Source organism: Gymnoscopelus microlampas (assembly GCF_963454915.1).
Source record: "Gymnoscopelus microlampas genome assembly, chromosome: 9".
NCBI lineage: Eukaryota > Metazoa > Chordata > Actinopteri > Myctophiformes > Myctophidae > Gymnoscopelus > Gymnoscopelus microlampas.
The window spans coordinates 37,457,869-37,482,427 of NC_139946.1; the positions used below are offsets into that span (position 1 = coordinate 37,457,869).

The following is a 24,559-nucleotide window of genomic DNA, read 5'->3' on the forward strand; positions in this document are numbered from 1 at the left end:
ACAAGAATAAAAGGTTTTGTTTTCTTACGTATACATTAAAATGGCACCAGAATTGAATACTTGGCTGGGACCTGGCATTTTGTTTCATAATGCAATTTGGGGTCATTGGTAGGATGGCTGACTTTCTACTTTGTTGGTCACTTCAAGCCTCAGATACTATTATGTCAACACCCTCTGCTAAGCATACTCGGGTTTCTACTATTTCTCAAGCAAAATAACATGTAAATCTGTTTATACTTTGGCTATAAAAATAGCAGATCTACAAGCTCATAGAGTGCCGCGCTACGAGCTTGTATATCTGCTATTTTCGAATAGCCAAAGAAATCTTAATGACAGAGATGCGTTCCCCGTTTGAATGGCTTAATTGATAGGCAGTATCGGGCTGTGTAGATTCTGGTGAGTGCGGCCCTGCCCTGCAAGACTGGCTTTGGTGGGTCAGACGGGCCCTCCACTGCCAGGTGGGCCCTAACCCTCTCTTTTGCTCTGCTCCCTCTCTCCTCCTTCTCCTCCGCCTGCCTCCCCTGTCTCACCCTCGTCATGGTGGGAGTTTGTTGTTTCTCAGATGCTGCTTTAACCTCTGACTGCAGCCTCTTCATTACTAGTGTTTATACCTCTCCTCTATACCCTCTAGCCGTCAGCTGGCCGGCCGGTCAGTCAAATCCCTGTAGTCTGGCTGGTCAAACATAGATATTACACTCTGTAATAACACTGGCCACCCGGCCTGACCCCCACAGCCTGCTAGCCTGTGCCATGGTTTCTCTTCATAAGGATAGTCACTCTGCAGTATGGTGGTGTGGGATTTAGCACGGGAAGACGCAAAGATGGATGCTTTCCCTTATTTCTTGTCGTTTTATTAAAGTTCTCTCTCTTGATTTAACTTGTTTCATTTAGAAGTGCTCGGCCATGGGAGAATAATAAAGATATAGAGTTGTTGAGAGCAGGAGACTAGTACTGTAAAGATAGAATTTGGTTGTAATCTCATGACAGAAGGAAAGAGGCTAATTTTGCATTTGGATACTTTAATAATGCCATTAGGAGTTCACAGAAAAATACTCAGTGTTAATGTATCCATTGTGTACAATGTAACAATGTAACAAAATGGACCCTTGCAGGTCCTTTTTGGTTACATTTGTACGCTCTCCGAGTTGAATTATCACTGAGGATTTTAAAGTGTACGTCGGCTGACATTGGCTTTGACTTTGTGTTTGTAGCGTTCTTGAAGTTTCCACCTCCATGACCAGCAGCCCTGCCATACGCCCCAAGGATACATCTCTTCCCGGTGCTGTTGTTCCAAAGACAGGATTTGACTTGTGTGTCTAAGGGAGCTTTGCTCCAACAATGGTCAGTTTTCTCAGCGTCTGTGTCCAGCCGCACAGCAGGCCCACAGGGCAGCATTCTGCACGGGGTAATGCGCTAGAATCCGTGGCCCGCCAGCGCTCAGACGCCGCCGGCGGCTTTGATCAGCCACAACCGGCGCACATCGGGCTGGCGGCGAGGCTTTAAACCAACGACCTTCCGAACAACTAACGCGGCGCTCGACAGGCGCTGGCTGGCCGCTAACTGTTTAAAAGCACGGAATGTTATTAAGTGGTGCAGATACAGCGACTGCGCTTGAATGGGAGAAGAGAAATACTGTTCATTTCAGAGCGTGGGGCTGTTGTTGCAGGGCATTAGCCGAGGCATCCCAAGAATGCCTATAACACTGGCTTTTTTTTCTCCCCTTCCCTTTTTTTTTTCTCCCCTTCTCATCCCTCCCTCCTTTTGACTCCACTCCTTCTTAGAACTCTCTCACTCTCATTATTCCTTGTGTTACTGATCATAGAGGGCCCGGCACATAATCCTCACTATATTTGATGGTTAGATTAAATAGATACAGGGTTATTCACGGGTTTTTCGATAAATCCTCCGTTTTGGTTTAAAATTTAAATTTCACTCATGAGAATGTGCTTGTTATGGCAGGCAGGGATGCATAGAAATTGTCATTGTGCACTTTTGTGCATTGTTTTGCCTTTTGTTCTTAGTTTTATGTAGGATCTAATATCTAAATCTTTCAAATGATTGTGATTTTTTTTTTGGTGTGTTTTCAGGTGAAGAGAAACGTTTCAGACTTGACCAATATCCCAGTGCGGCATCAACAGTGGGAGGGATGGCCTGCATCGGCATCCGATGACTCTGTAAGAGAGACACACACACACACACACACACACACACACACACACACACACACACACACACACACACACACACACACACACACACACACACACACACACACACACACACACACACACACACACACACAAGCATTAATTATGTAGCTACTTAAGTAAGTCATGATCTGCTATTTGGTAGAATGCAGTCATCTGTCTCGACTTTGCGAGGGAAATCTGGCCATAGCAAATGCTTGCATGTTTGCCTTGGCTGTACTAATTCTGTCTTCTTAGATGTGAAAATCTTGAGTTTATAGTATTGAGCTCTTGCATCTAGGATCATTTTATGCTATTAAATGTTCAACCGAGGCCAAATCTTACACAGCTTAGTAATTTGCAATATTTCGCGGGGTAAAGTGTAATAGTAACAGTTCCGCGGTGCCATTCGCCATGCCAAAACCATCTGTCCAAAGCAAGGAAAGTAAGATGTTGAAGCTAATTAAGATGTCAAAGAGGGGTCCCGTCCCATGTCCTCTGTCTGTGGATGTTAAAGCTCACATCATGGAGTCTCCCTGACCTCTCCCGCCCTAGGGTCACTCTCCCCAGCCATTCAACCAGGACACAGTCAAACTGATCAGAAGCGGCCCTCATACAGAACCTTCAGGAACCCCTGACCCTTTTTGTCCCTGCCCCTCTTTGACAGCATATGTGTTCCCATGCTAATTGTATGGAAAGGTTTATTATTCTACTTTGCGGAGCTATTGTGCACACATTTGTGTGTTAACACTGAGCTCTTTTATACATTTATTTTGATCTCTTTGGTTTTGAGCATTTGTTGTTTCTTTCTGTGTATTTTAGGTGTAGTTGCATACTTTATTCTTTGTGGTCACTTAACAATAACCTTTTTCCCCGTTCGCTCCGTTTTGATGGGCATTATTACTCTATTCTATGTGCCACGGTCTGCCACCCATTCTCCATCATACAGATCCCTCCGTCAAAAGAGAACAAACAATGACTGCACCTGTTTTTATGATTTTAAGTAAAGCTTTTAAGATTCAGCAGTGAAAGAAAATGATAACCGTTGGTGTCCTTGAAAGGACAAAAGCTTGTGCATCCTTTCTGTTGACATCCGTTCTGTTTTGGTGGGTGGGGTGGGGTGACAGCTAAAGCCTGTACCTAGCTTTTACACCATAGACCTGTTTTGTGGATCTACTGTTGCTACAGTTGCCTTTCTAGAGATCAGTAAGAGCCAGAAACCACATCACATAAAATATGACTCTGAAAATCTGCTTTAATCACACTTTGTGGTCAAGTGGTACTATAACTCATTTCAGTATTGCCTGAAACTGCCATTGTGTTACGGCACATCGACTTCCCTTTCCACTGTGAAACCAACAGTAAAGTCATACTGGCACTCGCAGCGGAAGAGTGTTAACCCACAGCCCTCTTATGAATGAACCCTCTGAAGATTTATATCCAGGATGCATATACAAAGTGACCACATTTTATGACAGATGTAGCTGTAATGAAATGTATGTTTAATACACACCACTATATACCAGTGGTTTTCAACCTTTTTCGCATCAAGGACCCCCAAATTGACAAATATTAGCCCAGGGACCCCCATTTGAAAAGATATGCCAGGGACTCAACCATTGAAATTTCTTGGGGGTCCCAATCTACACTGTATCATCATCATTAGTGTTCATTTAACTCTGAGAGTGTACAAATGGAACCAAATGGACCCGTTAGGGTCCATTTGGTTCCATTTGTACACTCTCAGAGTTACAGACATACAAGGGTCAATTTGGTTGCTAACTATTCATTTGGCTGGGGACCCCCTGGAACCCCCTCAAGGACCACAGGTGGTCCCCGGACCACTGGTTGAAAACCCCTGCTATATACAGCTACACTTTTATTATGCGGAATCCAAGGTACTAATAGAAACGGCAGGCTTTCTATTACTGGAAAGTTAGAAGCCATTGTTGTCTCATTAATAAAAAAAAATGCAATACAAAACATTAAATATTGTTTGAAATGACCAAACCTGCCTACCGATGATGTGCTTGTGATATTTTGTTACCAATCTTACTTGTGCAGATCCATCAATGCTGATATTTTATTACAAAATAGTCGCTTGTGCTATGAGCCACCGACGTGGCTGATATTTTGTTAAGCGCTGAACTATCAATGCTGATATTTTGTTGCAAAAAGTTACCCACCAAGTGTACCCACCAAGGCTTTCGAAATTCAGATGGCAAATGAAAATGTGGCGACCTTTAAAGGGTCTACACCATGAATTTTAACTTTTTCTTCATTTTTGTGTGTTTTTGGTCTCCCCCACCTCTCTTCTGTTCCCACAAATACCCGACTTCGAGCATGCAGGCTTTCATAGGCTATCTATGGTTTTCATGTAAATTGGTCTGAAAACAGTCCGTCAGATTTGTTCCCCCACCCTACGTCACGTCTGGGAACAATTCCTCCCGTTTTTCAGTTCTAACCAAAAAAAAAAAAAAAAAAAAATACTGGCCAGAACCAGGACATGACATGCATACAAACTGGCTCAATAGCGCCCCGTGCCAAACAGGACAATGTGGTATTGCAGGTGAAAGTGCTTTATAAGCCAGAGAGAAGTTAGTTGGAATGAGTATATCTGAGGCTTGATTTAGGCTCAAACCTTTTGAAAAACGTTTGAGGGACATAAACAATATGATATCAAATATTATTATTATTTTTTAAATTCATGGTGTAGCTCCTTTAATTCCTGTTCTTATTATGCATCCTCAGCTACACTCCTTTTTTAAAGCTGCTATAGACGACGTGATGCCCCGGGCTCATGAATAGATCAGGGTTCATCGTGGCAGCGCCGGCTCAGTCAGCACCTGGTTAACGGGGATATGCAGTGTCTTGTGTTTCCTGGATGAGGAGATATTAAAACAAGCACAGAGAGAGAAGTGTAATAATGGCCCCTACTCTAGTCTAGCCCTCTTATTGAAATGTTTGAGAGTATTAACAGAGAAAAGCCCGGGCCTAGCAGGCAGGCAAGCAGAGAGAGGCGTGTGTCAGTGCTCAGCTCATTAGACTGTTCTCATCTCCAGGGCTTTGGTCCAATAAACATGACAGCAAGGGCCTCAGATTACATTTAGCTCCGCACACTAGCCTGCCCACAGTCAAAATCGATTACTGCTTAGCTTTCCTTTGCCATATTATATTTGAAGCGCTTACATGTAAACCCTATATACGGTACTTAACTTGGTGGTTAGGGCCAGTGGTGGAAAAAGTACTCAAATGTTTTACTTAAGTAAAAGTATCAATACTGCAATGTAGAAGTACTCTGTTACAAGTAAAAGTCCGGAATTCAACATTTTAAAATGTAAAAGTACCAAAGTATTGGTATCAAAATGTACTTAAAGTACCAAAAGTAAAAGTACTAAGATATTTGAAAATAGCAGATCTACAAGCTCACAACGTGTCGCATCGCGACGCGTTGTGAGCTTGTAGATCGGCTATTTTCAAATAGCCTATGTATAAAATAGGGCTAAAGTGGTTAATGTATGTTTTATAATGTAATCATATCTGCAAAGTAACTAAAGTTTTGAAATAATTGTAGTGGAGTAAAAGTACAATATTTGCCTCTGAGATGTAGTGGAGTAGAAGTAAAAGAATTGGAAATACTCCAGTAAAGTACAAATACCTCAACATTTTACTTAAGTACAGTACTTAAGTAAAATGTACTTAGTCACTTTCCACCACTGGTTAGGGCTCTATACTTGGTCCGCTCCTTTTTCCACTTTACACCAAATCTCTTCAGTGAAAATAGCTGTGTGAGCATTCATGATGGTGATGGGGACTGTTGTTGTTTCCAGCATTGCTGGAGTGGGTGACGAGAGTTAGTGGTTTATAGTTGAGTTCACAGGCCCAGCTGGGTGCAACCTGTGCTTGCCTCTGCTGTGCACTTTGCCTCTTGGCACATCAATTATTGCAACACACTTGTGAGGTGGTGAAAGCCAAGAAAAATCACTTTTTCACAACCAAGGGGTGCATGATTGTCTAATTATAGTTTACTTAATTGATTAGCGCATTTAGGCTATCTGTTCCGTCTGTTCATTGTTCATGTTATGAGAAAGAGAATATTTTAAGTGGTAGTCTCTTCTGTTCGGGCATCGTATGGTATTTTCCTGGAGAAAAGTTCTCACCTTTTGAGAGAAACTAGTTTTTTAGTTTTTACGTCACCCTCCCTGATACTGTCCCTTCAATGTGTTTCTTTGTGTATTGTCCCGTGGTCCATTCAAGGCCATATACAAAGTTGAAATTGGATCAGGCTGGATAATACTCAAGTAGCACTGAACAATGGAACAGTTTATTCAGTGCATTGGGGTGGTATGAGGCGTTGTTGGACTTAACCCATTGATACCTGGAACGCATCTGTGTCACTTTAGATGTCTTTGGCTATTCAAAAATAGCAGATATACAAGCTCATAGCGCGGCACCGAGTGCCGCGCTACGAGCTTGTAGATCTGCTATTTTTGAAAAATCGTGAAAATTATTTTTTTATATTTTTTTCCCCCAAAAACTGTTAGGATTTAGAAAATGTTTAGAAGCGGCCTCAGGTCTTAATGGGTTAAGGAAGTTGAAAGTAAAAGTAAACGGCTAAGTAGAATGCAGTCTGTGCTGTGGCCAGGTGATGTGAGGCTTGCTTCTAGCAGAGAGTTTTGTACCGTCTTGGGTCAAATCATATTTGCAGATACTGTATGTAACAAGTTCGCTTGTTGTTGCATGCAATATGAGGAGACTTGAGTGACATCGGCCAGGTTTTTCTTCGCTCTACCAGCTACCAGCTGTGTGTTTAGGGCCTGGCTATTGGGATATAGCCCCAGGTCTTTTTGCTTCAGCTCTCTCTCTCTCACACACACACAGAGACACACACACGCACACAGTGTTGCCAAATGGTTACGGGGACAGCACGCTCTGCGTCTATGTCACTCTGATATCTTCTTGGGATCTCAACCTCCTGTCGCATTCTTCCTACTAATATGGATGTTAGTCTTTATATTGCCGTAACAAAGGTGCTATAAGGTTGACTATGAAGCCAGCAAGTGTTCCCAAATCAGTTACATTTACTTCTCCCTCCCTGCAACCCACACCACAAAGCTTTATGCAAACGAGGGTGCGATGATGCCAGTAACATAAGCATATGGCATCTAGTGCATTTGGAGCTAGTGCTATAGCTTCTTTCCTCTTTAAAAGAAAATAAAAACGGCAAATACATTGTGTTGGTATTGGTATCTACATTGACCTTGATGAGAGTTTTTCCTGTGGGTGGCTGCCCATTAACTTGATCTAACATTAGCTAGCTTTGATTAATGATTAATGGTAATGATAGAGGTGGCTACACTAAACGTCATAAGAGATGATGTTTATTTAATGTCTCATTTAGATCTCTTTAGTCGGAGAGAGAACGGCTGGAATGAAATGTGGGGTTATATTGCTATAATTCGATTGACAATTATTTGATTTGCCAACAATAAACTTATAATGGACAGAGAAACAGGGAAGCAGCCAACACAGGAGAGCAGACAGAGAACACAGGAGGAGAACAGACAGAACTTAACCCATTAAAACCAGGAAAGCATCGGTGTCATTTTAGCTGTGTGTGTAATGGCACATTGGTTGGCTATTAAAAAATAGCAGATATACAAGCTCATTGCGTGTAACTTCGTGCCGCGCTATGAGGTTGTAGATCTATATTTGTGCAAAATATTTGAATATATTTTTTAAAGCAAACATTTTTAACTAAAATCTTTGCTTCTAGGGGTCCCTGGAACAAAATATTTTGAGATGCAGGTCTGCGGCCAAATGCAAATAATTTTGGGGGTCCTTGACATGAAAAAGTTTGAGAACCACTGATATAGCATTAGCAACGTATGTTTTTCAGAAAACTGTTAGGATTTAGAAGACATTTTGTAGAATCGGACTCAGATCTTAATGGAGTAAGAACACAGACAGAACAGACGGAGAACACAGGAGGACAAGGTAGGGTAAGTTAGAATAATACTGTAAGTTGCTGAAGACTTGGTGATAAGAAAGTTGGCCCTAGCTGACCACTGGTTAATTTTGCTTTGCATTTCACTGGCAATTTGTGAAGTTCTCAAATGGGTCAAAGCTATGTTAGTTTATTGAGTTCATGTTAACCCTAGGAAGACATCTATACATACACACACATTGTGGAATTAAATCAAGCCCAGCATGTTTTTGATGATTAAATAATGTTTATATATGTCTAATACTGTATCAAATGTACATAGGCTTTTTGCATTATGCCACTTTTATGGATGATACTCTGGGTTTGATTTAATCCAGGTGAGAGACTTCATTAGTTGGCTAATAATGAATTCCAAAGAAATCGCGTGCAGATCACGTCCTCTCTTTGGGGCTCAGCCCTGGGTGTTTCAGTGCTTCCCTGCTCTACACACACATTTCTGAGGTGTGTGTGTGTGTGTGTGTGTGTGTGTGTGCGAGTAGTAAGTTGTACTAAAAAGGGAGAGCATGAAATACCTGGGTTAATTAAAGTAATCCTGGCACTGCTCCCGTGAGCCACTCCCACCTATCTTCACCTTGCAGCAGAGTCCAAACCACACACCTCATTACACTTAGCATTTTGTTTTGTTTTAACCTTTTAAACACCTGTGATTTTACTGTAGTGGTTTGGGATATGAAAACATCGATAACAGAGGTTTGGAGTAACAGTTTATTTGAGGCCTGTAACACATTAAAATATATGTCTGGTTTGTGTATTTGTTTTCAACCTGGGCCCTATATTGCTAGTTGTTTTCTTTGTCAGCTATGATTTGCATCACCTCTTTCAGTTCTTAGTTTCACTTAAAGGAATCACCAGTTAAATACAGTCCAGTCTCATGGGGGTCAAAGCACTGAAACGTTTCCTTTCAATACAATAACATTAACACTTAAATTAGACTTGCATATGCTATTTTCAGATTCATGTCCTGAAATGTGAGCGTTGGCTGATGCATAGTAGTTATTTAATTGAGCGGAAAGTAAACATCGGCAGAGTAACTAAGGAAGTATCTTAGCAGTGCAAAGTGCCATTGACTTTTATTGTTGTGTGACATTCACTGTATATAGCTATATACTAAAGATTACTTGAGCATTATCGTATTGAAAGGACAAGTTTCAAACACTATTAGATTCACAATAGCAGTATCTTTCCTGCCAGCCCGAGTGTAATTCATTGTTTTGATTGGCAGTCTTTCATCCACTTTCATCATCCACACACCTAGGAGTGATAAGCAGCAAGTGGGACATCCCCGTTACATCCCTCGCATCTCTCCAGCCCCCACCCCCTCTTCCTACCCAGTAATTGCTGACATTTATCCAGTGTTTCATGGTGTTTGCTAATGTATTAACGCCGTGGGGCCTCGGAGGTCTATTGCCCCATCGGCTGGTGCTTGCCTCTGTTTCCCAGCTTGCCTTAATGGAATCCTCCTCTACCTGATGCAGGGTCTTTGAAACCAAGGGCATATTGTGAGGGTGGCTGAGGTGAGGGTGAGGGCTATCTCGAGGTTGCCGTAGCAACGGGGCTCAGCGATAAGCTCAGACAGAGCCCTCCTGCGTGATTGACTGCCTTCAAGTGACATTCGGAGCAGGAGTTATTCTCTCCATCTCGTTCTCTTATTGTATTTTTTCCCCTCGCTCCGTTCTCTATGGTATCAATCACTGTTTCTGTCCGTCACTCTCTTTAATGGTTTTCTTTGAAGCGGAGGATATTGAGCCGGTGTTGTTTTGTCGTTGTCTGAGAGGGAATGTTCCTTCCCATTAGCTTGGTCACCTCTAGACCCTCTGCTGTAACACGGCTACACCACCCCTCCAAATGGAAAGCAAAAAAACACAAGACCCGCTGTTGGTTGTCCCACTAGTCCTGTACACATCTCTACTTACCGTGGCCTCCTAGTTCGGAGAGAGTGTGCAATAAATATGTTTGTGCTCGTATGTACACGCATTGGCTGGGTGAACCTTAGTCTTTCTGTGCAGGACCCCAGATCCTAATGAGGAGTGACATATCTTCAGCAACACACTGTGGGCCTCCAGAAGGGAAAAGCAACAGGTGTTTAGGGTGGGGCGATCTCCCTCTTTCTTCTTTTCCTCACTTCACCTCAAGTCTTTATTTTCCCAAACTTCTCAAGCTCACACTGGTGTCCTCCTCCCCTTGCCCCCCCCCCATCCATTTCTCCCTCTGTCCTCCTGCACCACGACTCTGTTTCGCCCCCCCGCCATCAAAGAGCTAGGGAGTAAGGTGGTAGTGGTGTTGCGGTGGCCGTCAGTACAGCTGTCAGTAGTAATTATCTCACACTCTCAGCCAGACACCTAATCCAAACACTGCCCACAGTAGAATAGGGGAAAAAATGAAACGGGCGAATTAAGCGAGAGAAGGGGAGGAAAAAGGAGCGGAGAGAGGGGAAGAAAGGCTTAGTGAGGAATGGAGGGAAGAGAGAAAAAAAACATGTTCCCTGCGTCGGCCGTCTGAATGCTTCGAGCGTCAATGCAAGTGTTAATTAAAAGAATCAGAAAAAGAGGAGCCCGTCCTTTTGTGTGGAGATAAGGGAGAGGGTCATGCATGGTGGTGGTGGGGGGGTTAACCTTGTCCCCCGTGCCCTGCGGCACTCCGCACTCGTTTCCACATTTCACCACTGAGCCGCAAAGCTGCACTTGTGTACCTCCACATCAGGAGAAGCCCCCGGGTCAAAGCAAGGAAGAGGATTGTGAGGCACTCGTCTCAACCCCTCCCAATGTCCTTGTCAGCCCAAGTTCTCCAGGCTGCCATTGACAGGGGAAGTGATCAGCTTTATGTATACACTTATTAGGCTCCTCAGTGGAAAACCTCTCATTGTGCTTGTGTTTTTTCTTTTTTTTTTTGAGGAGGGAAGGTGAAGTGTTTTCAAGAGTCCTCTCAACAGCCCATTAAGACCTGAAGCCGAATGTCTTCTAAATCCCAACAGTATTCTGGAAAACATGTTTCTATATCAGTGGTTCTCAAACCTTTTCATGTCAAGGACCCCAAAATGTATACAGTATGTATTTGGCCAAGGACCCACATCTCAAAATATGTTGTTCCAGGGACCCCCAGAACCAAAGATTTGAGTTACAAATGTTCGCTTAAAAAAGAAAATATTCAAAGATCTGCAGATTTTTTTTTACGATTTCTCAAAAATAGCCAAAGTGTAAAAGAATGCTTTTTTTTTTGGCCAATCAAAAAATGAAACGCATGCGTTCCAAGTCTTAATGGGTTAAAGATTATAATGCTTGATTATATTCAATTGCAGAATGGCAAGAATAGAGTTATCCCATTCCTTCACATCACTGAGACTCTACATGTCTTGGACTGTCTCAATAACCAAAGCAGTTTAAGCTCAAGGCCTTGCACCCAGAACTCTGCAAATACAAATGGCTTTTCTATGGGGGCACATTTTGTTCTTTCCTCCAATCAGCGAAAATGTCTGCAACTGAATTTGGTTTGACTGTTAACTGTTCGGTTTTGTCCCCATCCCATTTACACTTCTGCTTTGTATATGAAGAGCACAATAATATAATGGTTGGTAGACCCACTGTTAAATTAACTTGGTCAGAGTTGAGTTACATGAACAAGGACAAGCCAATTCAGTTAAGTGCTCTTCCTAGGTGTTCCAGGGATACTCGGCTATCCCTGCCGTGACACCTTTTAGATTTCTCATTGTCGAAGTACACTGGCTGCTAATTACCAGTAGACAAGAAATGCAATCTGCTGTGAGTGTGTGTGTGTGTGTGTGTGTGTGTGTGTGTGTGTCTGTCTGTGTGTGTGTGTGTGTGTGTTATCTGAATCTGGGCTGATTGACTGTTTGGGGCCTCATGGGGTGGATTTTAATTTGCTTATCTACAGTGATGTAAGAAAATTAACATCTCAAATATTATTTTCCTTTTGTCCCTTTTGATTTGTGACACTTTTTATTTTGAAACCAAGATATGATTAACTATTGCCAGCAAGGCTAGTGTTTCCAGTGCTGGTCTATTTTTTTTTTATGCACTGATGTCATCTCCCCTCTGTGTGCTTTTAGCCGTGCATTTGAATCAAGCCTCTGCCTTTTTTATTTTATTTTGGCCAGCTTTCTTCATTTCAGACAACAGGGAAAGAGATAGAGTGGGGACCTTAGCAGGATATTATTCATTCCCTATCTGTCAGGGGAGATACTGTATTTCTCATATCCCCTCTTCAGTTATTGAGCTGGTGGGAATTTAAGACACAATGGTCAATATTAGCACTTCCCCAACACTTTTCTTTTTACAGACGTCATTAGGTGATGGGCAATGATAAAATTCTTCCCTTCCCTGAGGAACAATGATATACGGTTCATTATCTTAGATTAAGAAAGACTACATCAACATAATACAATTTCAAATAAAACATACCTTTTATAAAAACATAATATTTCACAGGCTAGATGCCAGTAAATTGTCTCTCCAGTCTGTGCTATAGAGGTACGCAAACCTTTGCGGTGATGATTGTTTCTGCTTTTCTTTCGTGCGTAGAATAGATAAGGATTTGTGAATAGGTTGAAAACTGCGCAACTTTTTCTGATCTTCAGATCTAAAACTACTCACTATTAAGTCTATGTTGCTGTCACGGTCTATTTGTCACTGTTCTCTCTCCTGCTATAGAAACTGAGGCCAGCGAGGAGAATCACTCCTTTTTTTTTTAAAAAGAAGGCAATACTCCAGCAGTCTCGCTACTGCTTTTCAGACTCAGTTGGCGTTGAATGTAATCTTCTCCTGATTCAACAATGTCCAGCTGCTCTTTGTCTCTGCTAACACCTGACAATGGAGCAGATCACAGAACCTCTGCAGGGGACGAACAGCTTCTCCGCATCTTATCTTGCCCAGCCTGCCTGCCCCTGGTGCAGTCACGCTGTTTGGAGGTTCACTCTCCCAGAAAAGCACTTGCATTTCTAGGTTCTGCTCTGCCCTTCACAATTAACCCATTGAGACCTGAAGCCGGTTCTACGTGTCTCCTAAATCTCAACAGTTTTCTGAAAAACGTATTTTTCTATATCAGTGGTGCTCAATCTTTTTCATGTCAAGGACCCCCAAAACTATATGTATTTGGCCGCGGACCCCCATCAAAATATTTTGTTCCAGGGACCCCCCAGAAGCAAAGATTTGAGTTAAAAATGTTTGCTTTAAAAATATATATATTGAAAGATTTGCACTAATTTTCACGATTTTTCAAAAATAGCAGATCTACAAGCTCATAGCGCGGCACTCGGTGCCGCGCTATGAGCTTGTATATCTGCTATTTTTGAATAGCCCAAAGTGTGAAATAATGCTTTTTTAGCTCAAATCTAAAAATGACAAAGTTACAGGTCTCAATGGGTTAAGGGCATGAGTGCATATGACATTGTCACAACAAGTGGCAAGACTATTTAGCGTAGATTTTGAGAGTAGATTAAACGGACCTGGATAAATTCCTACTGATCGTAACTTGTGCATTCATCAGTTGTTGATTTAGTGATCTTTGTTGAGATTGTCAAAACAACCGTGGCCTCGTGAGAACCATCCTGTTAAGTAAATATTTAGATACAGTACATGTCTTTTTTAAATGCTATTTGATAAAGGAATTATTGTATGTTTATTATGAAGTAGACCACTTTATCTACAGTCTGGTGCTTGGACACACATGTGACATTGTTCTCTATGAGGCAGACCTCTTTGCCTGTACACTTTAAATACCTTGTGACTGCACCCCACCACAGCAGTGCTTTGTTACTGCCTGTTGCCTTGTTACTGTCCGTAGGGCCTAGGCCTTGAGAGACGAGTTATAATGAGTCCCTGAAGAACAAAGACATTTCCAGTCTTGGGTGTGAGAGCTCATTAATCAGGTGTTCTTCTAGTAGAAACTACCACCACCGTACGCTAACTGGTACAGGTGTAGGTAAAGCTCATCAAGATTTCACCCTGATTGGGAACATGGGCTGGTCTTTGTTCGAAAATCATATCTTTTGCATACTCATTTTCAGCAGCCGAGTCTTCAGCAACTTCAGCAACTAAATGTTCATTAAAGGAGGAGTTCACCCAAAAAATGACTTATTTTCTATCAATTGCACACCCTATGAAGCCTTGAATCCATGGATTATTTTTTGTTTTTGTCGCATTCCTAAGCTAATAATTTGATTCCCGTCTCCTACCGGCTAATGTATCCGGTAGGAGACACAAAGTAGATTATTTGTGTCTCCTACCGGAAATACACACGGTCATCAAATTATTGTCTTAGGAATGCCACAAAAACAAAAATAAATCCATGAAATGAAGGCTTCATGGGGTGTGCAATTGGTAGAAAATAAGTAATTTTTGGGTGAACTCCTCCTTTAAGCCTCTTTTCAGAGCTTAATGACGCCTAACAAAAGTGTATAAAAGAATAAATTGATATAAAGGCGTTTGATCAGAAAACGTTAGGTCCATGACAAAGTCCAAATATTTCCAAGAGCAACCTCTGATGTCTTCAGCGTTTACATCAGGGGCCGGAGCTAGAGTCTCAGCGCAAAGGGTGCGGAGGATTCTCGAAGGGTGCTTCTGATAAAACTGTGTTAAAATTCACAATTGTAAAATAGCTGATATCCTATCAGAAACATAAATTGTCACTTATTGAGCCAAGCAAGCTGCCAGACAAGCTTATTCTGAAGGACACAAAAAAAGAAGACGGGTTGCCAGTTGGAATACAATGGACAAGCATACGCTGCTCTAACAGTACATGCATCGATTGGCGAATGCTTCAGCACCACCACCAATGGACAGCGACAGGCCATGCACACTGTCTGTGACCCAGCACCATGCCTTTTTTAGTTGGAGTTAATTTACTCATGAGAGCAAAGCAGCACACAGAGCTTCGGATGCCTCTCCATAGAGGCAGTATGTTTTAGTTAACCCATTGAGACCTGAAGCCGATTCTATGTCTCCTAAATCTCAACAGTATTCTGAAAAACGTATGTTTCTATATCAGTGGTGCTCAATCTTTTTCATGTCAAGGACCCCCAAAATTATATGCATTTGGCCGTGGACCCCCATCAAAATATTTTGTTCCAGGGACCCCCAGAAGCAAAGATTTGAATTAAAAATGTTCGCTTTAAAAATATATATATTCAGAAGATTTGCACACATTTTCACGATTTTTCAAAAATAGCAGATCTACAAGCTCGTAGCGCGGCACTCGGTGCCGCGCTATGAGCTTGTATATCTGCTATTTTTGAATAGCCCAAAGTGTAAAATAATGCTTTTTAGCTCAAATCAAAAAATGACACAGTTCCAGGTCTTAATGGGTTAAGCCATTACCAACACTACATATTCAGCAATATAGATATAATGATAAATGGACTGATTTATATGGTGCTTTTTATAGTCTTTCCGACCACTCAAATGCGCTTTATAATGTACTTTACATACATCAGGGTTTCTGTTGAGCATCTTTTGGAGATAAGAATCCATTTCACCGGCCAAATGTTAAATTGACGGGTCATAATGTAATACACGTCACGTGCGTGTTTGCAGATATGTGCGTGTGCACCACCCTACTGATTGCTACACCTCATTACTGTAGCACAGTGCTTCTTTCCACCACTTTATCATTCACAGATGCACTGCGCCGTTCCTGCGTTTTTAGTTCCCTAAAGCATAATTAATCTATTCCATCATGCAGCGCTGTCGCTTGCCAAAAAGAACAGAAAGTAGTCAGGATGGACGAGTGATATATTTACAAGCTATAAGTAGATCTACAAGCTTACACTGAATTCTGTGTCATGTAGTCTGGTAGATCTGCTCTTTTTTGGCATCACCACGACACCACCATACTACAGAGTATGAACCAACTAGGAGGAGCATGTTTCGGCCTTTGCATCTTGTTTAACCTTAACCCATTGATACCTGGAACGCATCTATGTCACTTTAGATGTCTTTGGCTATTCAAAAATAGCAGATATACAAGCTCATAGCGTGGCACCGAGTGCCGCGCTACGAGCTTGTAGATCTGCTATTTTTGAAAAATCGTGAAAATTATTTTTTTATATTTTTTTCCAAAAAACTGTTAGGATTTAGAAAATGTTTAGAAGTGGCCTCAGGTCTTAATGGGTTTTAACGTAGTAGCCTACTTAATCAGCTTCTATTTTGTTACTGTCATGTTAATTTTTTTTTTACTAAGTTGCCTGCAGTTGCCTGCAATGTTTAGCCAAGTTCCATCACTTGCTGTAGCTCAAACGCTCTCTCCATGTTATTGACAGTCACTGTGCTTGTATTATATCCACGTTGGTTCCAAAGTTGGAGGCTTTTACAGATTGTAGCAACTGGCTCATTGTAACGAATGGAGGAAAGATGTCATTTTGCGACATGTTGTACAACCGACGGCTTGGCTTTATCCTTCATTGTACAACTGCTGCGATGTGATCAATGCATTGATTGATCATTTATTGCTACCAGTTTCATTTTGGTCGCAGCCTTTATAGCAAGGGTCTTCAACAGGGGGTCCGGGACCCCTAGGGGGTCCTCAGAGTTACTACAGGGGGTCCGCCAAATCTTTGTGTGATATGATTTTTTTATTTTACATTAACCACTTGAACCCTAGTATTCCTTTTCTGAGGAGAACTTTAGACAAAAATAGCAGATCTACAAGCTCAACGCCTCGCGCTGCGAGGCGTTGTGAGCTTGTAGATCGGCTATTTTTGGCAAAGAGTTATAGCTGTGTAGAGGGAAAAAATAGCCACAAAAGTGTATCTGAAACACAATTGTATACAACTAGAAGTTCGGGCCGCTACGCGGCCCGAACGTCTAGCGTGACGCGTCGTTCACTTTGCAGTGCGCCATGTCTGGCGTTGTATCTCCAGCCGTTGTGGCTTTGGTGAAGTTGTCGTCATTGTGGTGGAGAGAGTTCTTGTGGTGGAGAGAGTTCCTTGTATAGATTATTACTATTTATCACTATGGAAGCCGTCGAACTGGTGCGATCTGACGGCATCCTAGAATTTATAGGTAGCATGTGATGTCATGTGATGTCATGCTGTCGTGAGATTACGTCACACTGGCGTTGTCATCGTGATGTCAGATTACGTCACACCGTCACACTGGCGTCGCATACGGACAACCGACATGGCGCAGGATTCAAATTGTATATATAGATATAGAGGGGGTCCCCGCTTCATCTCTCTCTCAGCTAGGGGGTCCTTGGCCTGAAAACGTTGAAGACCCCTGCTTTATACATTTGTTTTCTTTTTCTCAAAATGTGGCGACTGATGTATTTTTCGCGGCCCCGCCCCCTACTGCACAACTCAGTTTTTTTGTTTGTCTGTGTTTATTTGCAAGTTGCAGTACGCTACTAGTAGGCAGCAGGCTCTGCCACACTGCCACTGACGATTCGCCAGTCAATGTATGCTCTTAAACTTTAAATATGATTTGAATGGTTGTAAATCTACGTATTGTAATGTTGAGTTACTTTAATATCCCCCAAAAATGTATAGTAATAATTATAATAATAAAAATAATTGTTAACATTTCACAAACTCACATAGTTTAAATGGGGAAATACAGCCTTGAACTTGTATTTTATTAGCCTATGTTCTTCTCCATTACCTAACCGCCTCTTTCAGAAGCTGAGAACATCAATGGCGTTTCCTGTTGTGTTGCTATTAACTGTGATGTTTCCTCTTGTCTGTTTTAACTGTGATGTTTCCTCTTGTCTGTTTTAACTGTGATGTTTCCTCTGTTTGTTTGTGTTTTCAAGATGACGCTAGCTGTCTCTGGGATCAGCTATCCCTGCCATCACCTCAGTGTGTGTCGAAGGTCCTCACCTGCCAATACCCAAGAGCCCACAGAAGAGGCATGTGTGCGAGCACACACACACACACACACAATATTTATTCCCTGTTAAATAGTTATCCATAATACAGTCATGATATCAATCGATTACTATTTGTTGTATTAACGCATTAAGACCTGTGGCGATTCTTAATTTTTATTTCTAAATCCTAAGTTGTTTTTTTAAATAAAAAAACATTTTTTCAAGATTTTTCAAAAATAGCAGATCTACCGCGCTATGAGCTTGTATATCTGCTATTTTTGAATAGCCAAAGAATTCTAAAATAACACAGATAGATGCGTTCCAGGTCTTAATAGGTTAAAGTAATTGCTAATTAGTAAACCAAATATATATTTCTTTCTACAGTGTGCAGATGTCCACATGATCAGTGACAGTGAGGGAGATGATTTCGAAGACGCTTCAGAGTTCGGGGTGGATGATTCGGAGATGTTCGGAATGGGCGCTTCAACTTGTCGGAAGACCCCCATGAGTACGTGCCAAGAGGTTTTGCTGTGTTTATTTTCAAAAAAGTTCCATTCACTCGACTCTTATGAAACGACTTGTGTGATGTATATTCAAACTCTTCACATTAACACACACACCCAAAGCTCATTCGTTTCTTTTGTGTCACCCTGCAGTGCCAGAACATAGTGAAAATGAAGGTGATGCCTTATTGCACTTTACTGCCGAATTTTCAACAAGGTGAGTGAAGCCCCGCATGCTGCTACTGTGGTGTTTAGGGATTTGTTTTGCACAGATTTTTTTTGTAATTAACTCATTGCCTGCAATAGACGAATTAATTAGTCAAATTCTATGGCCCAGTCTGCCAAGGACGAGTTTGGACGATTTTCTTTTTTTTCATTTTTTTCACACAGAACCAGAAATAACGCCATCCAAAGATGTGCTGCTCCATTCACTCCCTGGTTAACTTATTGCTTAAAAATCTTGGCTCCTGTTTACTTTTTTTTACACTATATATTTTTGGCAAAACTATTCTATTGCTATTTTCAACTTGCCACAACTATGGAACGGATGACCGCTATCAGATATTCTACGAGACCCCTGTGTGTGTAATGAGGGGATCACCGTGCAGATAGCATTCACAGAAAATATTCCATGATTTTTCAAAGGTTGATAATATCCCTCGTTTTCGCTGGCAGTAGCGTAACACTAGACTATTACTCTGGCAGTTAAAGAGTTAAACTTTTATTGCACATACATTTGAAATTGAACTCTGTGTGTGTGTGTGTAGGTATGGAGAGGTCCATCCGATGTTCTACATTGGAACTTTGGAGTCGGCATCTCAAGAGGCCTTCTACGGCAAAGCTAGAGATGTAAGTAGCACTCCATCACACACCCCCCCCTACATTGAGAACGTGTCAGAGCCACTGTTTGATATCATTTAATCAAAACCTGCATCAAATTTTCACCCCGACAGCTGAGGCTTTATATTTAGCTGGTCCCCCCCCCTGCCGATTTCTCAGTTTTTGTCCTTTTAAGGAGGCTTGTATCAACTGACAGCTTGTGTGGATTACAGTCTTATTAGACTGTGAGGACACAGCAAGATGTTAGGGGGCGTTCAGATCACCAGGCGCACCGAGGGAGGGAGACGGGGAGAGAGATGGGATAGAGGGAGTGTGGAGAGGAGTGGTGAGAGAGAAATGAGTGAGGGAAAGGAAGAAGAGGGGATGATAAACGGAAGGAAAAAGAAGATAGAAGTTTGGCCCACTGCCGGCTGCCCAACTGATCTCCTCTTTTAAGCCAACACAATATGGCCCATGTGTCCCTTGTGCTTCCGAGCTGTACCGTACCACACACATTTTTTTGTTTTGAAATGGCTTTAGGTGTGTTTGAGACCATTCGAAATTTGGGTAATGAAACTGCAAACCATATGGTGTGTGTTACACTCATGTTGTTTTGAGCACTTAACCCCTATATACTTAATTGACCCGAGTTCCCCTTTACTAGGCCCCCTCCCTTTTCCCTTCTACTCCAAATATCTTCCTTAAAATAGCCAATCTACAATATTGGCTATTTTTGCTGAATGTTTGCCCCCAGAATAAATGGTGCATTTATATAGCGCTTTTATCCAAAGCGCTTTACATAGATTGTGCATTACATTCACCCATTCACACACACATTCATACACCGATGGCGGAGGAAACCATGCAAGGCACCAACCAGCTCATCGGGAGCAATTAGGGGTTCAGCGTCTTGCTCAAGGACGCTTCGACACTAACTCTGGGGGAGCCCGGGATCGAACTGGGAACCTTGCGGTTCACCATGCGGCCACTCATCCTCTGAGCCACTGCCGCCCCCGAATAGGGACTCTAGGGTTCATGTGGCTAAAACAAACCATGATCACCCATGGTAGTGCTGTAAAATCTTCACCTCAGACCAGGGAACCTAATCTTATCATCCCTTGGCCACAGTGACTGGTTCACGCTAAACACTGACCAGCTACCTTCTCAATTTTATTTGCCAGCTAAGCGTCAGGAGTAGAATAGAAATTCCAAGTAATGCTATCTGCCACAGTTGTTTGATTAGAAAACATAATTGCAACTTGCAGCTATTGACATAATGTACCAGTATTTGCCTGGTTGGTCGGCATCCAACCCTGCTGCCCTCTCTTATAGTCCATCCTCCCTTCAATCCATCTATCCACCCCTTTCACCATTCTTCCCTCTGTTTTGAATATGGGCCTTTGTCTCTCTTTCCCACATCATCGTAGCTGGCCACGGACCAGCTTTGTTAAGTGGATATTGGTGTGGGTCAGATTTGCGTGGTGGGAGGATTCAGTGGATTTTAATATACAAGGGAATCAGTCTCACTCTCTTAAAGGCTGAGAGAGAATAATCACTAAGTAAAACACTGCATTTGATGAAGTGTTTCTGAAGGTGTGTGTTGCTGGGGGAGGGGGTAGCGACTGTTGAGATAGACTCAATCCACCCTTAATGAAAATGCTTTGGGCTGCTAGGCTGAGCTGAGCTGTGCTGAACCCTTTGGGGGATCAGTGGTTAGTCAGTGCGTACAGACAGATAGGCCACCCATCGCTGGCCACGATCCCCGCTAAATCCCCATCAACGCAGTGGTTAATCGCACTAACCCCACTCTCCTCCGCCCTCCACTCCTCTGGCCGCCACACACAAAGACACATAAAAATTCATAGCCTTGCTGGAGTGGGGGATTCAAGGATTTATCACTGCCAAGTGCACAGTAAAATCCTCAGTGTTAATTTAACTCATGCGTACAAGTGTAGCCAAATGGACCTGTTAAGGGTCCATTTTGTTACATGTGTACACACACTCGGGAGTTGTACATCATGGATAAATGAACGCTGGAGATTTTACTTTGTGCCTTTCCTGCAGTAAAGGAAAAGGAAAGAGCAACGTGGCAGACTGGAGACAGAGGGATGGATATTCCTGGAAAAGAGTTGTTGGTCATTTCATGTCGACATCGTCTCTCATGATGTTGTTGTTCCAGCTTTTTAGTAATAACAACCACTTAAGACTAGATTGTGCCAAAACTCACAGATATCAAGAAGTTAGGATCTTAATGCAGAAATACTTTCTGGAGAGGGGTAGTCAAGGAATTATCACTGCCAAGTACACAGTAAAATCTTCAGTGTTAATGTAACTCAGAGAATGTACAAATGTTCCACAGATACTGATATCGATCACACCAGCAATATAGCATATAGATCAACAGAATCTAAATCTAGAATTATTGATTGTATTGCACTACATCCTCACCGTGTGTGTGTGTGTGTGTGTGTGTGTGTGTGTGTGTGTGTGTGTGTGTGTGTGTGTATAGGCCTACTGTATATTGTATAATCCATCTGTTAATCTAATTAACTCAACTGACTGATTAGAAATGTTCTGTACGATCTCTAATATTACTAGTCATTAATATTTTACTTTCATAGATCTACTTCCATCACTTACAATTATACTATTAATACTGTGGTAATATATTATTTAAATAACAGTAAACATTTCTCTCAGCCCTTGGGAGATGACATCCGCTTTTTAAATCACTGGTAATGTTAAATTTGGTAATTAACTAGTCGGAAATGTGTCATTCAGACATCTCTGTTATTATACTATTTTTGTATGTTTAATGTCTGCCATGTGGTTCACTACTGATTGTGTTTTCTCTGTGTGTGTGTGGGTGTGTGTGTGGTCACTACATGAGTCATTTGAGCTCTTCATTTTGAAGTGTTTGCTTTTCCAGACTTAGCTTACCATCCGATCAGTTTCTCACCTTCTCTCTCTCGCTCTCGCTCTCTCTCTCTCTCTCTCGCTCTCTCTCTCTCTCTCTTACATCTCTCACTCTTTCTCTCCCTCTCTATTTTTTTCTCATTCTCTAGCCACCCCTGACCCTATCTTAACACACATTGATAATGAAATACATCCTCCAATAACACTAATAACATCCACTGAATGGGGTTGATTGAGCCTAAATGAAAATGCAGGCTGTCTGCCAGAAATCCCAATTTAAATTGTATTTATTGATTTATTACCAAGTGAAAACTGAATGCAAAGATCGAAAAGTATGACACTTCTCTAAGAGCCTGTGGCCTCCCAGACTTAAACACTTAAACCCGTCAATCAATCTTTCACATTAAACAATCTCTTTTTAAAGCTAAACAGAACACTAAAATGTGTTTCTGAGAACATTTAAGGTGAGCAATAGGCAATGTGATAACGAAGTTGATTCAACGTTGCCTTGTTTGATATTTGATATTTTAGTATTAGGTCCAACGTGATCTCCAGGCGGGTCATGATATACTCGCCATGCAAAGTTGCAAAGCTCCATGTGGGGTAACCCTAAACCCTGCCCCTATTGCTGTGATTGGCTGAGACGTGCACAGCTCCTGTTACGAAATTTAAATGCTCTCAAAATACCATTTCATGTCATTTAAGAGTAAAGAAGTATGACGCTGGGGAAAGGGGAAAGACTGAGAAATGTGAACCTTTTAGAGATAAAAAGTGCAACAGCTGTTGGTCACTTGATGCTTTATTTGTTATTTGCTTGGGAATGATGCAAGTTGTTATGCAAACCCGTTGTACACATTGTTAGAGTACCCGTCGTACCCGTCTGTGTACCTTTAATGCCCATATATGGAGATTTCTGTATCTGTCTATCCGGACGGAGATATGTGAATTACAGACACACACACACAGACAGACAGACGGACAGAGATTTTGTGCATTTATTGTTGGATAACCTACTGATCAGGACGCCAAATGCACACCATGACCATTATTCCACTTCCGCGTTCTGAGAAAGTGATGAGGTTCCATCTTTTGTCTATGGCAGGGGTTTTCAACTGATTATGAACCAGGGACCACCACCCTGACTGAGAATCAACCTGGGGACATGGGCGTGGTGTGGGGGGAGCTTGAAATTAAATAATGACTGTTAAGGGCTTAATTCAATTTGTTAATTTGAGGTGAATTAAATCAAGCCCTTAACAGTTATTATTTAACTGAGATATGCTAGTGGTCCAGAGCAACAAAAAAAAACATTGAGAACCACTGATCTATTCCGTTCCCATGGTTGCCTCTACTCTGTTCTCTTAACCTTCCATATTAAACTCATGTTAACTCATTCATTGCAACTTATGTATGAGCGAGTAGACACATGGGATTGATTATGGGCACATTTCCTAATAATGGTGACTGAACCAGGTAATCCGGTTTCCCTTGAGATTATAACTCCTATTTCTGTGGAAGTTCTTTATTGACATCCGACTTCCCAGTAACTGACAACATAGACACTATGGCACTGTTGTGTACGTTGTTAAGGATTGTATCATTTATAGCCTCATATCATGCAGACGGAGCTGATGGGGGGGAATTACACCTGCCTGTCCCAACGACCCGTGGTACAGAGGCTCATTTGTTGGAACCAAACAAACACTTGTTTCACAGGTGTCATGTTGCCTCTGCAAAGCAAACCAGTCGTATCAAAGGGAGAATAAGGTGTGTGTGTATGTGTGAGGTAAAGTGCTGAGTTTATACTTCTCAGACCCTTCTGAATGTAGCATCTGTTAGTACCCTCCACACACCCCTTTTCTGTTCTTTTTTTGCTGCTCTCATAATGCACATTTATGTTGGTTACAGAGAGAGTGGGAGTGAGATTAATTTTACAGATGATTGAACAGTTCACATGACACAAAGCCCTATAGTTCATGTACAACTACCTGCTGTCTATCTTTCACGTGGTTTGGAAGGACAGATAAAGATAGGACAGTGGAGAGAGTCAGCAAAGCAAGGGCAGAGAGGAGGGAATTAAATGTAACACAGGTCCCAACCACATATTATACAGTGGTCTATATCCTGACCTGTGTGCTGAGCCACTAAGTGCTGGCTATTAGTTAACACATCATTTGTGCATCACTTAATTATTTTTCCCCCGCTCAACAAAAATAGCGCATATTGCTAGAATATATATATATTTTTTAATGTATCCATACTGCATAATTTGCTGATGGAATGTGCACTAGTCTTGCTATGGTTTCTAATGC

The 24,559-nt window shown here is 41.9% G+C and overlaps 1 protein-coding gene across 1 annotated transcript in view; it reads left to right on the forward strand.

Moving 5' to 3' along the window:
* Window positions 1–24,559, forward strand: part of faf1 (Fas (TNFRSF6) associated factor 1) — a gene marked incomplete at its 5' end in the record, with an annotated part of 84,668 nt that overhangs the window by 21,807 nt on the left and 38,302 nt on the right. Inside the window, 5 exons of the mRNA XM_084066100.1 lie at window positions 2,088–2,174; window positions 17,953–18,048; window positions 18,394–18,517; window positions 18,666–18,729; window positions 19,280–19,361. Coding sequence (XP_083922226.1) covers window positions 2,088–2,174; window positions 17,953–18,048; window positions 18,394–18,517; window positions 18,666–18,729; window positions 19,280–19,361 — 453 coding nt within the window. The remainder of the gene's footprint in view (window positions 1–2,087; window positions 2,175–17,952; window positions 18,049–18,393; window positions 18,518–18,665; window positions 18,730–19,279; window positions 19,362–24,559) is intronic.